The following is an 18,410-nucleotide window of genomic DNA, read 5'->3' on the forward strand; positions in this document are numbered from 1 at the left end:
GAGTGTTGCCAGCAGGTCGAGGGAGATGATCCTGCCCCTCTCCTCAGCCCTGGGGAGGCCTCAGCTCGAGTCCTGTGCCCAGTTRTGGGCTCCCCAGCACAACAGAGACATGGAGCTACTGGAGAGAGTCCAGCACAGGCTTACGAAGATGATCAGAGGGCTGGAGCACCTGCCCTGTGAGGAACGGCTGCGAGAGCTGGGCCTCTTCAGCCTGGSGAAGAGAAGCCTGAGGGGGGATCTGATCAATGTGTACAAGTACCTGAAGGGAGGGTGTCAAGGGGACAGGGACAAACTCCTTTCAGTTGTCCCGTGTGACAGGACAAGAGGCAATGGGCACAAACTGAAGCACAGGAAGTTCTGCCTGAAGGTGAGGGGGAATTTCTTCCCTGTGAGAGTGACGGAGCACTGGCACAGGTTGCCCAGAGAGGTTGTGGAGTCTCCTTCTCTGGAGATMKYCAAGGCCCACCTGGCTGCAACCCTGTCTAACATGCTCTAGGTGATCCTGCTGAGCAGRGAGGMTGGACTAGATGATCTTCAGTGGTCCCTTCCAACCTTACTGGTCCTATGATCCTATGAAAGTTAAACAAAAATTAAAAGGTACCAAATACAAAACTGATAGCTTTTCATGCCAAGCATAATGCGACCATAAAAATCACTGACAGATGATAACAGTGAAGCTAAACACTTCACAAACAAACAAAAACAGAATGATGGTATTTATAATGATAAAAATATGCAGAATTATTCATATTATTATAATACACTATCTGGAAGCGATAGTAAATATCAGGTTTAAGACTGAACACCAGTGGATGAAAAACTGCTTCTTCAAGAAAGCAGCTTAACACTAGCTGCACAGGGCAAGTTATCTTGTTACTGGCTATTTACACACACACAAATAATTTAGTAGTGATATTCCTAGAGATCAGATAATCAACTAAAAGGACTGTTTACCAGTCTTTAATTCACTTTCTCTGACAGCATCAGGAAATACAGTGTTAACAAACTTGTCTATGTTGTGCTTTTACAAGCACTCCATGTATTGTTACCAGACTAACAGCAAACCAGAAGAAAATACCACTCTCCCCACTTTCCAGTCCAAACATGGTTAGCACGGGAATCTAAAAGTGATTCTCACAGTAAGCCACCTTTTTATGGAGAAAGTTGGTGAAAAGACAGATTGAAAAGACTTTTTTCTTTTTTCTGGTAGGAAGAGAGAGGGAGAGGAAAAAAAGAAAAGGAGAGGAGGAGAGAGAAAGAGAAAAGGAAAGAAAGGAAAGGAAAAAAAGAGGAGAAAAAGTTCAAACATTTCCTGTTATAGCCAAATTTTTATATTCAGTCCAGAAATTTCTCTTTAACAACATCCAAACGCTTTAAAAGATGCTTAGCAATATCAGTCTGAAAATTAAGACACTGTATACCAACTTACATGAAGTGAACTATTTTGGCAGTTATCAGGCTCTAAAAATAGGAGTTCATAATAGAAATGCTGACATAAATTTAACTATACCAGCAAGAAGGGCACCATTATAAGAAGACTATTCAAATTCATTATTTTTAGTAGAATGAAATAATGCTCCAGTAGACTACTCTGAAAACACAGAAATGTCAGCTGAAGGTAGTCTCCTGGTTTGGGGCATGAATACCAAAAGTCAGTATATGCTACTTTTCTGAATGTCTTCCAAAAAGGAAGAAAAAGTAAAGGAAAAAAAGAATAGGCTTTAAGAATTCCATTAACCTATATATTAGGCTACCTTAACCAGAAATTCCAAATAAAGCAAATGTCTGCAGATAAGCAGTAAAACATAATGCATGAAACAATTCACCTACAGGGAAAACACCACACAGCTGTTTCACACTTGTCATTAATATTCAACACAGGATACTTGAAATACATGTGGTCTTATAATCAGTGCTGTTGGTGACATAAGATGCTGAACTATTCCTGTAGTGCTAAGGATAGTTAAATCAATCTGTAAAAAGTCAAGCAGTTTCCTTAGCAGCCTTATTTGCAGCTAACTTACTATGAAGTAAATCATCCGAGTGCATTTAATTATTCCCCAGATTTCTTCTTCTTTCTAACTCTTTCCTCTCCATTTTTTTTTCCTCACTAAAGGTATTGTGCTTATGGAGTATAACTACTAGGTGACTACATCCTTGCACACAGTACAGTATGTTGCACTGCCTATAATGCCTGTCATTATTCTTCCTGACTTCACTAACTATCTCCAGCTGAAGCATTTAAGATTAATGAGGCATTTGTTCTCAATCAAGACATTTTGTATGAATACAGTCACACTTTCAGGAGCCATGCAGATGACTTATTTAATATTATTTGATTTTTTTGTTGTTTTGGAAGGGTGCTTTATCACTATATTGGGGGCTTTAACAAAGATGGATTCAGTATCTCTCTTCTCCCTTGTCGATAATCATTATCAAACAGGACCTCCTGTATAGTGGAATACAAAGATAAGCTCAAAAGATGAAAAGGCTGACACAAAATATTGTAAAGCATTCATACCACTATTCTTTCCATAACTTCTATTTTATTCTCCATTGCACAAAACTGCTTTTTTTCCTTGTTTGCCAAGCACGTTCCATTAAGGATTCAAACTCTTACTCAGAAGAGGATTCCTCAGACAGATCTTCCTCARTTAAATATTCTTTTTCTCTGCAGCAGTGTGAAAAGGAATGAAAACATTTCAAATGCTTTGCAAGTGGGACTATCAGACAATGGGTATTTACTGACAATTAAACCTTTCAAWTTTGTGCACTTTTCTGATGCAAGAACTAGTATTTTAAAAGGCATGTAGGCACATAAGTCCCACAGTTCATCAGATCTCAGTTTCAAATCTTCTACAATAGCCATAGTGTTTAGGAAGACTTAATCTGATCAAGAATGTAGATGAGTAAGATTTTTTTTTTTCGTTTTTTTTTTTTATGTGAAGTCTGAACCATGTAAACTGGTATATGAAATATACTCACTCTCTATTCCTTTAAGCAAAAAGAGGTCATGCAAACAAGTAGTTTTCTTTAATTATGTCTCTCTTTCCAGAGACACTTATGGTGCTGCAGAGCAAATTAAAATACAATTAAATATTGTATGTATAATAACAGCTATAGAAAAATTTATACAAATCAAAAAATGGTTAATAAAAAATAATTAGCATGTAATTCAAAGGTAGAATAAACCTTTCAGCAGAAGTTTGGTGAGACTAGCAGAAATCGCATATTTTGAAAGGCAAAAGAGTACCCTGGGCAGTACTATATTCAATTAACTTTGCTGTACATCAAGTACACATGTTGTATATCAAGCAAGTTTTTCTCCACAGAGTACTAGATTCACACTGCTTGCAATGAGTAATACTATTCAAATAGACAATGACAAAAGAGAACCACAGGAAAAAGAAACTTCAATGTCTACTTTACCCTTATGCTTCAAGGAACAATCACCTCTTCTTCCACTACTCTTGATAAATATTTGCCTAATATATTTTTTAAAATCTTTATGGAGGAGATTCTGCAAAATCTCTACATAGCCCGTTCCAGTATTCCATTATTTTCACAAATCAAAATTTGTAAAATTCCATGAAAGTAACACAAACATCTGCTGATGCAGTTTAAAGCTGCTACACCCTGATTTGTCCTTAGCAGGGAGGGATAACAACTGATTATGTTCCTCTTTGCAGTATACGTATAACCTTATGTATTCCCCTTCTGTCTTCTACCGGCCATACTGAAGAAACTGATTTCTTTTCAATCCTTCCCTAGGCAATGATTAAAATCTAGGAAGAATGACTGAAAAAAAWTTTTTTTTGAAATCTCAATTACCCCTCTTCTCTTCCAGTCCACTCAGTCTTATCTTTTTTTGAAGTATATGCACTCATAGCCAAACACAGCTCTTCAGCCAGGCTCTCATCAAAGCTAAAGACTGCAGAAAGATCATTCCTCATGTTTTCCTGGTTTTACTCCCAGGATAGAGTTTAAAAATCCCTGTATGATCTTTGGACATTCTTAGAACGGTATTATACTGATGACTTACGTCGAGGTTGTGACCACCCTGATGGCAGCAGGAGCTCCTATCTAGAGAAGCACTCCAATCTCATATGTGTGTAACTGTTAACTGCTAAGTATTTTACCTATCTCTGTTAAATTACATATAATTTGTTTGATATCATTTCTGCAATACAGTAACACTGTTTCTAGTTTCATCCTACAAAATGCCTCGTATCTTTTGTACTCACAGAAAATTCAGCAGGAATGCTTTTATTTATCCTTTAATTTCATTGGAGCATTGAAATAAATCAAGAAAAGAGTATATTAATAATACTACACAGTTGTGAAACAGTTTGACATACTCTACGAGTTTAACATCTTGGAATTTGCCCATTAAATTCACTTACCAATCAGCTGTGTATTTATCTTAAAATGACTTTAAATGGACCAGTCCAGATTCCCATGTATATTTCATAGGACATAAAAAGTAAGCAACAAATGGTCCACAGGAATTTATCATCATCTTAGCAATTTAAATTAAGAGTCTGATGAGAACAATTGTTGGTGGCCTGAGACACTGAGGGTTGAAAGCAAATCCATATTCCAGTATATTTGATAACTGCTGATCTAGATCATGTTTCTCTGGCTTGAATATCAGAATCTAAGCATTATTAAAAGCCTGTGAAAGTTAGGACATATCAAATCTTACGCTTATGCCTTATTCTCAGGAACTGTCACAGCAAAAAAATGTGATATGATTTGTTTTTAAACACATACTCCTTTGTACTTAGAACTTCAGTATTGTCCAAGTGCTTAGAAATTGACAGATTGGTAATCTTTCTGGTATTTCTCTTGGAATTCAAATTAAATTGACTGCCACTGCTACTCTCAGTCACTCATTTTTCTGGGCTGCTGAGACACCCTAATACTAAAAAGAAAAATTAATCTGGGTATCATTCATACATAAGTAAATAATAAAATTTCAAATATAGCCTTATTCACATCCTTGAAACTGTAGAATTTTTGTTACTTACTACCAATGGATAGCAGATTTCATACCTAGTATCYGTCATTTCCTGTATCTTTCAACTGACAAAGAATAGTTCACATCAACATGACTCATACACAACAACAAAGAATACGAGACACTAGACTATGAACGACAACCTTTAAGTAAATTTAATATTAATGAGAGATGCCAGATTTATTGCCCCCAAAGAAAGCAAAACAAGACTATAAACAATAATAAAAAATAAAACACATAAGTAAACAAGCAATACAATAATTAAAGCTTCTAAAGACTGTACAACTAACTTGCTTCTTTAGCTGCTTCAGAGACCTTATCTAAGAATGGGCAAGCAATTTTTTCATCGCATCTCTATTGAGTCTTCAACATCCTACTGAATGTCAGAATACAACATTAAGAACAGGAATTTTATTCCACAGAGATATCTGAATGAGAAACTCTCTTGAGGGCATCAGTTCATTTCATTCAGGTCACCAGATCAGAGTTAAAATTAAAAAAAAAAAAAAAAAAAAAAAAGATGAAGCTGTCAGCTCTAATAATTTAGCTGTGTTTTTATCAATACAAAATCATAGCAATTCAGTTAAATACGCAATAGATGAGGTTTACATTAAATTAAGCAAATTGTCCTTTTAAGTAGGCAACTTTTAGTATTGAGTCTTTGCACCATGAATGGTGCTCCATTCCACCTCTGTGAGCTTCTCAGAACCTATGACATTAAATCCCAGAAATCCATCAAGTGTTCTCTCCAGTTCCTACAGTATACTTTTCACAAAACCTAATAAAACCTCTTTGCATAAAGTTTCTATTTAACTATTTTCTGCACGTTCTTTACATTCAAGTTACTCTTCTACTACCTCATCTCAGAAAATATAAATAATTTGGCCAAAAAATACCTTCCTTACAAATTGGCTTTTCTTGAGTTTCAGAAAGCTGTGTGTACCACTTTTTCAGCATGATATTCATAATTTTCCTCATGGAAGATTTTAATAAGAAATACTAGAGCCCCCAAAAGTGAAATTATCCCCTAAAATTTTGCCAAAGAAAAATCCTAATGAGGTCAAGCTTTATCCTTTTTCCCCACATTTTCATTTTTCTATCACATTCCACAATTGTCCCTTACTGCCCATAGTGGAAATAAGAGTCAAACCAGTCACTAATTGACTATTTTTATACTTATATTCCACCTACCACCGTGCTATCTGAAAGCCCTCTTCATCTGTAAAACAATCAAAATAATTTGTAAAATAATCCCAAAACTGTAAACTATTTTAGAAACCTCTCTACAAGATGGTATTAACAAAATATGGGACTGAATTTTGTTTCATTTTCTCAGTGAATTTTGATAAATAAATATATAATAATCAAAATATGAAGATTCTCTCCAAATTTCCCTGCAAATGCGTCACTGTTATATTGCAGTTAACAGGAGACCCAGTCCTACTGCTGTCATACTAAATATCACATGAATGGTCTCCCTAGAATTCCCATGCTTACACATGCCATTGCTGTCTCTATCACAAAAGAAAATTGAGAAAACTTTTTGATAGAGAAGCAGGACTGTCTAACCTTATTTGCTTAACTGCTCATTAGATTCCAAATTAATGGCACTCTGCCACCTGACAGGGCAGACTCTTGCTTTTCCACCTAACACTGGAAAAATAGTTGCAAAAGTAGTTCCAGAGATCCTAAAACTCCTGACTGTCAGATAAAGGTTTCCTGGTTACCACTGAATGATGAAAATCGGATTTTACCTAGTAAGAATACCTACTGAAATGTGAACATATTATAGAAATAGAAATTGATCCAGTATATTTTTAATAGTTATCTGCTGTGAGAACACTGGACTAAACATTATAAACAGACTATACTTTTGTAATGAGCAGTTCTAAGTCATCTTCTCCTTTTGTTTTTCCCAGCTTACATAGTATGTGCACTGTAAATGCCAGTTCCTCATTTGTTTCCCTAATACTCAGCATTCACAAAGGACCTTGAAAATGCTGACCATATACAAAAGGAAAATGCAAGTTTTCACATTTATTTGTACTTTTACTTTGCTAATACTATCACCATTTGTTATCTTAAAATTAAAGTCCATAATTATAAGAAATGAAGTGTAAAAAGTGATATTACAGTTACCAGGAATATGAATCCTCATTTCTTTTTGAACACATCTAAAAATTTTATCATTCCACTTAAGGGTTTACATTTTAAGGTACCTAGACTTTTAAAGATTTTAATTCAACAATTGAAGAAAACCTGTGTTGCCACTAAAAACCTTTATCACATCTCCTCAAGCTGTTTTAAAGAAAACAATTAGTTGCCTTGACAGGCCAACTGATAGATTGGTGAAATGTAAAATTTTCAATCACTTTCTTTTTAAACAAATACAGAATTTAGGAATTTTATCAACCATTACTTCTATTTATTTCTCTTATATAAAATTATTGCAAACATATTTTTGTATCAAACAATAGGTATTTAGGAGCTTCAGGAATGAAATCTTTTTCTGATTATACACTGCAATAAATCTGTAAATGCTCTAAAAGAACACTTTCATTTTAGACTGCAATTTACTATTCTATTTTCCTTTCTCTGTCCCCAGCTGCCACATATACATATTCAAAGTCTAAAATATTTAGAGGCAATTTGATTTCTTACTCTCTCTCTTACATACATTTAAATGTTCGGTTGTTTCTTTGAACAATATTTTACACAGAACTATATTGTTAGCCAAAACTTTTCTTGAGCATATAAAACTTCTCCAAGTTTCTGTGTCTCAAAATGCAATTACATTTTACATTGCAATCCAATCATATCTTGAAAATAAACCTTTGGTCAACAAGTGTCTTCAGAAAAACTCAGACACATTCCACATATAATGTGTGTGCCTTTTTTTTGGGGGGGGCGGGGGGGGGCGGGGAGGTCTGTAATGTGTTAGATAACTGAGCAATATGTATAACTTACAGCTGTCCAGTCTCCTTTTCTGCATCGAGCACACAACCATTCACTATGGATTTCATGAGAAGGGACACCATAGCAACCTAAAATAAGAGAGCTGGGTTAAGTAATATATTCTGCCTTTCTTTCTATGGCATTACACAATTCAGCTGGGTACAAACACTAGTACAATTGTGACCACGAGGCCCTTCCAATATTCAGCTTAATGCTATTTCTAAGTAGTTTATGAAATATATAAATTATACGTGTTTCGCAAATGTCAAAAAAGAAAAGAATTTATTATTTCCTTTCAGTTCAATAGCAAGTAACCAAATCTTCCCTGCAGTTACAATGAACAACTCCAATTAGTGCATTGACATTCACTCTGTACAATCATATAGCACTTCCAGATATGGATTTCACATGGACTTCTCAGAGTCAGGTGCTAACATCTGTAGGAGACACTGTAGAAAATTTGCTCATTCATCAATCACTCTCAAAAGAAAAAAGAAGAGAAATGAAATTGCTGCATATCTACGGTCAATGGCCATATTCACAAGTCCTCACATAYAGAAGAAAATTTACCCTGACTACAATATATTGACATCACACTGTCATTTAAAATATGAGGAGCAGAATAGGAATTTAACAGCTAGAGATTGAAACAGGCATCAGAAGTTGGCACTCCACAATTGAAAGGTTACAGAAACATTTACGAGGTCATCTAAGATAGCTGATAAGGTCACTGTATCTGGAGATTATAAAGTTGTCTCAGACAATGACTGACCCAAGTAATTGAGGACCTTGAATGTTGTACACAGCTGGAATTTTAGCTTTCGCTGACTAAGGAAGTGCATTATCTTCCATTCAATGCAACTCCAAAAATTCCCTACAAACACCAGCTAAGACATGTGATATCTTTTGGAATTGCAGCAAAGAATGGCATGAATGCGTATTTTACACAGGTCAGGTTATTGCCTGCTAACTACCAAAATCAATGCTCTAACTATAAAAGTTTTTTTTTTCTTCTTTTCTTTAATGATACGTAAACTTCAAAGTTGTAATTCTTCACTATTTTCACAACAACAATTAACTAATAACGGAATGTTTAATATAGCTTATGGAGAATTTTAGCCAGCAATTTAAGTGTTACATATGGAAATGTTCTTCAGATACTTACTTTGACATACCTGATGCCTAGTTAATAAACATTTATCAGTTAAACAAAATTTGATATGATATTTCTACCAAGTGAACAATTAGTTTATTTACTTGCGTGAATCCGTACACGACACTTTGAACAGGAAATCAGAAGGCTTGTTCCGTCTTCTTCAATAAAGGCATTTGATGGATAGTTTTCAGTGTTTTCTTCACTATATATAAAACACATCTCTGGAATAAGTGGTTTTGTCTTTTCATTTTCAGCCATAAATGTTTTTTCAGCATTTGTTTCCCCAAAGGTATAATTGTCTTCATTATGGATGTCTGGCTGGAAAAAAAAAAATATATATATATATATATATATATATACACACTGTATTTAACTAAAAGAAAGGAGAGTTTGACTTACTGGTCCTTCCAATGATGGTGAAATCACTTTTCCTCTTCCAGTCCTTGCACTAACAAGGTAACAGTTTTAGAAAAGATTGATGCTTCTGGGTATCTATCAGTACCATTCTACAGTTCCTTCACTATTCTAGTAACTGTGAAATCATAAAATACCATTCAGATAAACTGAAAATTGGTGATATTGCAATTGTGTTCAATGGTATTTTTTCCCTTTGAGCTCTTCAGTTGGGCCCAGTGCAACTGACATTCATCCATGAAAAGCTGCTAAAATTCCAGAAAAATGATAGGAACTCCCTGGTAATGCTGACACATCTGATACTTTTCTGTCAGCTAGGAAGAACAATTAAATAAAGCAGCACCTGTCTATGAAGAGAGATTTAATTGATTGGCAATTTCAATCCAATTATGCCTTCCTTTAGCCATGAAAATAAAAAAAAGGGGGGAATCTAGTAGTCTAGCTTTCAACACAAAAAAAGTTTCCCCAGTTGGCAGCTGGAAATGCACAAACATTTCCCGGAGTGGAAAGGTCGGCACTGGAAGCAGCAAGCAGTGTCAGGGGAAGTAAGAGAGAAACCAAAACCAATCGCTTTACAGCTTGCTTCCCTGACCTCTGAAGGGTCAACAGAGTCTTCTTCCTAGTCCTCACACAGAGGGGGATTTCCTTTAAGAGTTTTTCAGAGAGAGAACAGAAGAGAGAAGTCTCAAGCACAATGTGAATAAAATGAGAATACATAATTGTGGAGTTAACACAGAATAGCTCTTTTCTCCATTAAAAAAAATGTAGTTTCCACCTAGTTTAGGATTTCTGAGTATGGAAGGCTTGCTATCTTCCAGCCTGAAGTTCTTCTCAACTTTACATCAGAGGCCACTGTGTTATGTAAGTCCATGGAGTGTACAAGATCCAGCAGGTGACTACTTTTTTACGACATCCAGAAGTCCTTCAGAACTAACTTTATTCATTAAAATGTTTAAAATAGTCTTACTCATTCAGGATTTTTCTATCTGCTATCATATGCACTTAAAATACTATCAAGTTTCACTCGCAACTCTCCTAGAGATGAGAATGTTGTAGCAACAAGTATTTTTCTATTCATATAATAGTGTTAACTAGTAAAATCACAGACTAAAAAAGATATTCAGATGGAAGATTTGCTTTTGCTAAACATCTAGCCTTTAGAGTTCAGTGTATCTCATTCCTAATGTACCATGTCAAAACAACACCAAAAMCCACAAGTGTTACTGTATCAAATGTGAAAAAAAATTACTATACAGTAGAGTGTTACAGCCCTTGCAAGGTATTTCAAAGCAACTTGAAGGTCAGCTTTCAGGTTCAATATTTTATGAAGCTGTAAACACTGAGTATTACAAAATAAATAGTACTTTTGTCAGTGTTTTTAACTGACGTAAGATGTCAGAATTCCACAGTCTGATATCAAACAGTGCTGTAGGTTAGACTGTTTCTATGAGACTATTATTCCTAAAAAGTCCCAAGCACAGTGAAAATAGTTATTTCTTAACCTTTCAGGAAGAAGGAGTGATAGTGGCTCTATTGCTTATCCTACATGAACCCAAGCAGAAGGTAAATATCATCAGCAATGAATGCTAAACATAGGTGAATGGAGTGTAAGTTCTAATTTTAGCCATACTGGGTATATTCACTCCTCATATAAATCAAACACATAAGTTTATCTAATTTCTAAGTTGCTCTTTTACTGGGAATGAAGTAGCTGGACAGCTATTTTACATTTCACTCAAAGATAAAACTATAAGGATCTTGCTTACCTTGTAGTATGGCATGAGAAGAGTGCAAATGGCACAGTGTGGCTCCTTTTTGGCACAGGTTTCATTATATTCTTTTTCAGCCTTGAAATTATGTGGTCTTTTCTGCCAAAGGTATACAAGAGGCTTGGCCCACGCCTCTGTCTCCTGCACTTCCTCTTCAGTTAAGGTAGTCTCAGGTATTTCTTAAAGAAAACAAATAACTTTACAAAACAAAAAATACTGATGTTGTCATGTGCACTGACAATGAATAACAAACAATTCTAAAAGAATTCTTTGTGTGAATACCAGTGCAAAAAACCCAGAGAATTATGCTTAAGGACAAGCAGTTAGAAAAGAGATTTGACACCTATGTCAAAAGCCAACTATGTCACATACAGCATAATAAAGTAGTTCAGTAGTCCTACTGCTTAGAATTTGTGTTCATAATCTTATCCACAAAATTAACATCATTGCCCATTCCTTATTTCCTCCAACCTCTAGCCTCTATCATGTCACAAACTCTGTTTTAAATTCTTCATTGAAGAAACATGCCGCATCAAGTCAAATAGCACCAAGTAAATCAACCTGATTGGCACCTTTCAGCTTTTTATGAAACCTGACATTCATTCTCCGACAGAAAAATAGACAATGTTACAGGCATAGAATAATGGGGAACAATCAGACCTGACACACAGCAGGACTTTCAGGAATGCTGCATGTTAGACCCCATTACAGGAGAAATGATTTAATAATGTCAATGGTCAGTTCTGGCTGTTGTAAAAGTTCATTTTACATATTAACAGTATTTCTGTGCAGAACTTCTTCATAAAAATGATCTTATGAAATTGAATGCATCTGACTTTGAGTAATTTTAAAATGTCATCATTTACATTGAGAAAGAGATGTGGAAAATAGGAACCCTGGGAAAAGAAGACTAGGTGTAAAACCCTTGTCCCGATGAAATCAGTGTCTTAATTATTAATGATTCAGTCAACAGCAAAATTTCAGTGCAATTGTGTGCTCTAGCTGGCTGGGAACCTCAGGGTAGCTTCACGGGCAGTCTGGTTATGTTAGCACCTGAAAAATATAGTTATTTTGAGGAAGGAAACGTCTTTTCATTCTGGAAACCCGAGAGTAAATTGTTAAGTYTTTTTTTCTGAATTGGTTTCTTACATTTGTTCTGACTAATGATGAGGTCCGTGGTTCTGCTCCTTCAGATAGACTGTGCCCATTAAATCTTTTGTGATCAATGAGAAGGCATGTAGGTGTCAATTAAGGTTAAAGAAAATGATGTGAATGTGGAAAGGAAAATGGCATAGCATATTGAAAAGTGATTGAATAGAACTTTCAAATAACAAAAAGTCTGTAGCATGTAGTCTGTTTCTAATGATATATTTAGGAAAAATTCTTTATTTCAGTAGAGAATTCTAACAGAGGAATGTTTAATGAAGTACAATAAGCTGAATCATCACATTCCTCCAGCCCATGACTGCCTACATCAGCTTTACAAAAATGCAAAGGCTTTATAGATCTCCTCCATGATAAATTAGCATCCATTGCCGCAAAACATTATAAATTTGATAGCAATTACTAGTGTCAAATAAAATATGGATTATATAATATTTGTCTACAAGAAAGCCAAATGTTGCATAAAGAAATTAATTAGTATATCCTTCATGTGAATTTTCTAGAGTTTCTCAAGAGAACTACTACCACTTCAATAAACATTTGTCCATAATCCATGTATAAGGAAAAAATACAAAATGCCTGCAAAAAAAAAGCCTTTCACTAAATCCACATTCAGCAGCAGATCTTTACTGTTGATTATGTAGCTACAAAAGTATAGCAATGAAGAAATAGCTGAACACAAGRAGGGGACGAAATATAAAATGTGGACATCCATTTTGTAGTTGTCTGATTACTTTCTTTTTAGTTAAAAAAATTCTGTCAATATATAGGTTTTTGTTACTTATAACTTTTCCTAAACTGAAAAAATAAACAACACTCAAATTTCTGCCTTTAGTTTCATTCCGATATTTTTTTAACCTTTCCTTACAGAATGATCTCATGAGCGGCTTCAACTTTGCTAGCTAGCTTTCAGAATTACTTCTTTGGTGTTCTTTTCTAGATGCTTACACAACCATAATATTAAATACTTTCACTCTAGTTGTACCCTGACAGAGAATTCTGGGCTTGATACTGCAAAGCTATGAAGAAAACAGAGAGGAAGGCAAAATTTGCTGCGAAGGTTTATAGCTTGTTTCATATCTGTTACTCATTTTGGCTCTGATAAGACTCTGACTGCAYCACTCTGTACCATTGCTGAATGGTTCCCTCATGGGATTGAAGCCATCACCCTGCACCTCAGACTCTCCTCTCAGTCAGAGCCCAAAATTCAGTTTTCAACCCTGGAATGACTTCTAGACTAAGACCTCTACTTCTCTCACATAGTCCTCTGGTTTCCCACTGCTCCAGCATACTGCTGAATTCATGAGTATATTGGCTCTGCTTTTGATGAGACCAATATTTATGTCTTATTTACAGATAAACTCCATTATTTCAGATTTCTCTTTTGTGAACTTTACAGTCCTTTGTAGACAGAGAGAGCAAAAAGAACACAAAAGACAGGAAGAAAGCAGGCAACACTCTTACATCACTTTGTTGCTTTCAAGCGTTTTGTATTCATTTTCAAACCACAATTCAAGTTATGGACAAAATACTGTATACAGACATACAGGACTGCATCTACCACAACTTCAAAAAAATTAACACTTCAAAACTACTTTAATAAATTTATTTTCATCTTTACATTATCTTTAGAGCAAATACTTCTCGTTAACTGGCTTGTTAACCAGAAGCAAACCCTCCCCAGTTGCCTCTGGTCTCTAACAAGTTACTCCCTCTCCTTTGAGACATTCTTCTCAACCCTCCCTACTGCAGCCTCTTAGTCCCTTTGCATGAACTACAGGATCTAACCTCTCTGCTGTGATCTTCTTGCATATTACACCTTGCAATCTCACTGTTCTCTCCAGAATAGGCTCAGAAATTCACTCAGGAAAAGAACAATATCCCCCCCCACCTTCCAGAGAAAGGCTACCTAACTCAGTACTTCATAAAGGAACGCAACGCAACCTAAGAGCATACAAAACAAAAACAGGAGATTCAAGTTTTGTCTTATCCTTTATTGTCACTGCAGTGTAGTTTATGATTTCCAGTTGTCTTTAAGAATTTCCAAGCCAATATAGGGCTTAATTTATCATATTTCAGGGGTTTCAGAAACATTGTTTCATCTACTTTCTATCAACATCCACCTACTCCCATACTGAAATCGTGGAATGTAAAAATAAATTGATATTAAAAAATGATAGCTACAGAATGCTTGACTCCAATAACAGAATATGACAATAATGCTGCCTTTGATAATTTTTCCATCAGGAGAAACATGCAATCTCATCTGTAAAGTATTCTATAGAAACTGAATTAATCTGCCTTGTTCTGTTTCATTTTACCAATACCATTGACAGGAAAAATCAGCCCCCCAGCTGGTACAGGCAGAGTAGGCTTCCTAGTGTCCATCAAGTCAGAGAAGTTAGATATCATTTATAAGAAGTGGTTACCCAAAACAGTAATGGAAGAAAATAAAAAGCAGTGCTCAAAAATATGGTTATTGTTTGAAAGAATTCATATAGTACATAATCACTTGATGTATTCTCTTTAGTGACCCCTTTCAACACTCACTACATAGCTGAAGAGCCATCAGTGACTTAGCCTCAAGTAAAATTAATTTCCTGATTCACATTAGTATGTTCAGGATAGGCATTTACATGCCACATCTGAGCTCAGAACTTCTTGATCAGATATTTCTGTTAGAACTACAGAAGCATCTTGCACCTCCTCATGATCCCAAGCAATGCTAGAAAAAAAAAACAAAGCAAACACAAACTCTAGTTTCCATCCATTTAAAATGCACCTTAACTGACAACTCTCAAAGTAAGAATAAATAACAACTCTTGGTGTCCATGTTGACCGAAAGAATTCAGAAGCTCAGCTGTCAAAAGCAAATATGCTCTCTTCTTCAACAGGTAACAGTGTAGAGTCCCATCACCCAAAACTAGCAAAAATCATGATGAAAGTATCAGCCCTCACAGTGGAAGAGGTTCAAACATTCCCTTCCAAAACCACACACCTACTTTCAAAAACCAGTATGCCGCTTTTCAGGAAGCATGCTGTTTCACTAATAATCTTATATATTTGAACTTTTCTGAAAGAGCCTGAAAATGTTGCTCAAGTTCTGGTAGAATAAATTTTGATGAACAGTCACTTACATCCTTCCTCCAACCAGCTACACTCCACAATACAAGCCATTATTCAATCAAACCCTCTTTGTGATAAACAGACTCAGCCCCAAAAGCAGCTACCAATTGATCAAAACAGATACAGAACAACCTGAAAGACTGAGATCTACCAATGTGCTGATACAACGCACAGCATGTATCTAAAGAGTGCATGAAGTACAACTAAGGATGCTGTCTTGACTCCTATGACTGCTGTTACCTGGATCAAGTCATTGACAGTTTGTCACAGCTCACTGGCAGTAAGTATACGAATAGGATTTCAGTGCATATTAGAATTCCCTATTCCATTTTTTCACATGAAAATTAAGAATACATTATTCATTCTTGTCTTGATTAATTCTTGATATTTTACAGCAAAGAAATGTCAGATCAGCTTATGCATAATACAGTTTACATCTTCCTCTAAGAGGCAATAAGAAAATACAGGCAGTGCACCTGCTAGCCATGACCAGGAAACTCAGTATACATCTGCAGCCCAACTGACGGCACTTTTTAAAAGCTTTCAAAATCATATGCATAAGGTACACACACATATAACAAATACTCAAAAAATCATCTTTTAAGTTTACAGTTAGTCTATTCCCATTGTTTAATCTGCAATTGAATCATACTACTCCAGATAAAATATTTTTTTCCATAGTAACAAATATTTTCTCAAAAACTGAGGCCATCACTTTAGATTTATACATATATATATATATATACACACACACACAAATATATATATATATATATATGGCTTGCTAAACACCTTTCCACACAACACTATGTTCAAGTGTAAATGTTATGGCACCTGAAATGTAAGTGTTACTTACAGGAATTCGAAATTGCGTAACACTGCAATGGAACTACAATTATCTGATTCATTATCTTGTTGTCAAGGTTTCTCTTTTCCCAAGACTGTTTGTCTCAGGAGAACTTCAGTAGCTATGCCATCATGCTTAGAAGCAGACAAAATATAAAGATGTGTGTGTTCATCAGGATGTTCATCAGGATTCTCAGGATGCATTAAATTCCGTAACAAAGGAAATAAAATATGGGGTTTCTTTAACTGCAAAAGTAAAAGTTTTCAGGGGCAATTCCTCTAGTTATTAGATGAAGACTTTATCATCTGGAATGTGACATGTATTAGGAATTATATGAAAAAAAGAATAAATAATCTGCATTAAAATAAACTATTTTTAAGCAAAAGAGGACAGTCTCTAAAACATCTTAAGTACTTAAGCTAAATAAATCAAACTAAATTAAGGAAATATAAATCAAAATAAGACATTTTTAAAGGAAATAAGGCCTGTAGTTGTATCATTGGAATCAGTAATGTAGACACAACCTCAGAAAAGTTGTAACTGAGAAAGATCAATCACAGGCAGAAAAAAAATAAAAATCATATAACTTTTATAACCTTGCATCCATGTAAAGTTCCAAATATGGCTGCAAGCATGCATTGAAGTATATTCTAATTTCAAACCAACCACTAACTTTAAAGTTACAAATTAAGCTTCACATTGCCCTTGTGTGATGAGTGAGAGTGGTAAGGACCTCAGAAAATTTGTTCATTAACAATGTTATTCAAGAAAACAAATATGAAGTTAACTTCAGAGTTTCAAGATTTCCAGGGCGGGGGGGGGGAAGCCTGTTATCTTTAAACAGATTAAACTTAACAGGGGTTTCAAGATCAGTAAATATTTTGTGAAGCAAAACAAGTCATTAAGTAGTCAGAGACTCCTTCACTTACACAAACACTGGCAGTCTCTTAAAGGTATTTTTGTTGATGGCGGCATGTGTATTTTTACGTGTATCACGGCATTGTCCCTCCAATTTACACATTAATGCTACACACACAAAGAACACAAAAAGAGTGCTACAGCAGCAGTACCTGAAACTGTATGCACAACTGAAAAGACTGCCTGAGTTCTGCTAGACTGTTTCACAATACAATTTAAAGCAAACAGAAATTTCATGCCTAAATTGGAACCTTCAAAGTAAGAACCTTCACAGTTGGAATTCATACTTAAAAGGCCCAAAGACCTTTTACTGAATACACTTTGATAACATGTCTTATTTTATGAATTCGAATACCTTATCAAAAGATGACAATACATCATTACATATACACCCCTAATTTTGGTATGCTTTGATAATAGCTATGTGGTGGCCTTTGCACCATCAGAACACTCCCAGTCATTACAGGCTTCCAAGGACAGCTTAGTTTGCGAGGCTGGTAGGACACAAATTTTTTTCTTTTTAATATTCGTACATATGTCTGCTTCTTCTTCTAACTTCTATGTTTTTGGCTGTGACTGCATCACATATCTGTATAGAAACCTAAAATGGTTGAATATCTGCCAAAAAATAAAAAATAAAAATAATGGGGTAATGTAAGCTATGTAGAATATTTTTTTTTAATGGCATTTCCTACAGCCACAGCTAAGAGCGGCCAGAGATCTAATTCTTGTTGTAGTACTTCTTTACCAGATGCAGATCATAATGAGGTTAGGCATTTGTTTCCTGAGGGAACAGAACAAGCAATCTTTGCTTCCAAAGAAGATGCAGAAACATTTGATGAGTTAGTTAATGACTTCATATAAATGAGTAACATATGTTATAACTTACTGTATGATAACAATAATTCAGTCTTAGTGATAACAATGCTATATGATGGTTAGCCATGCCAAACTCCATCCTATTTCCTGATACCACATTTATACCTGAAAATAATATTTATTCATTAATTTGTAATTCGTTTCAACATTGTAATTTAGCAT

At 35.2% G+C, this 18,410-nt stretch overlaps 1 protein-coding gene across 6 annotated transcripts in view; it reads right to left on the reverse strand.

The window, feature by feature from the left end:
- The window catches only part of KDM4C (lysine demethylase 4C), a 254,335-nt gene that overhangs the window by 79,424 nt on the left and 156,501 nt on the right, over positions 1 to 18,410 (reverse strand). For all 6 annotated transcript variants that reach the window (XM_085307133.1, XM_085307119.1, XM_085307141.1 and 3 more), the window contains 3 exons: positions 11,312 to 11,493; positions 9,233 to 9,449; positions 7,988 to 8,064 (listed from right to left, as the gene is read on the reverse strand). In XM_085307133.1, the coding sequence (XP_085163259.1) occupies positions 7,988 to 8,064; positions 9,233 to 9,449; positions 11,312 to 11,493 (476 nt within the window). The remainder of the gene's footprint in view (positions 1 to 7,987; positions 8,065 to 9,232; positions 9,450 to 11,311; positions 11,494 to 18,410) is intronic.

Source organism: Rhea americana, unplaced genomic scaffold (genome assembly GCF_003343005.1).
Source record: "Rhea americana isolate MKP2758 unplaced genomic scaffold, rheAme1 scaffold_103, whole genome shotgun sequence".
NCBI classification, from domain to species: domain Eukaryota; kingdom Metazoa; phylum Chordata; class Aves; order Rheiformes; family Rheidae; genus Rhea; species Rhea americana.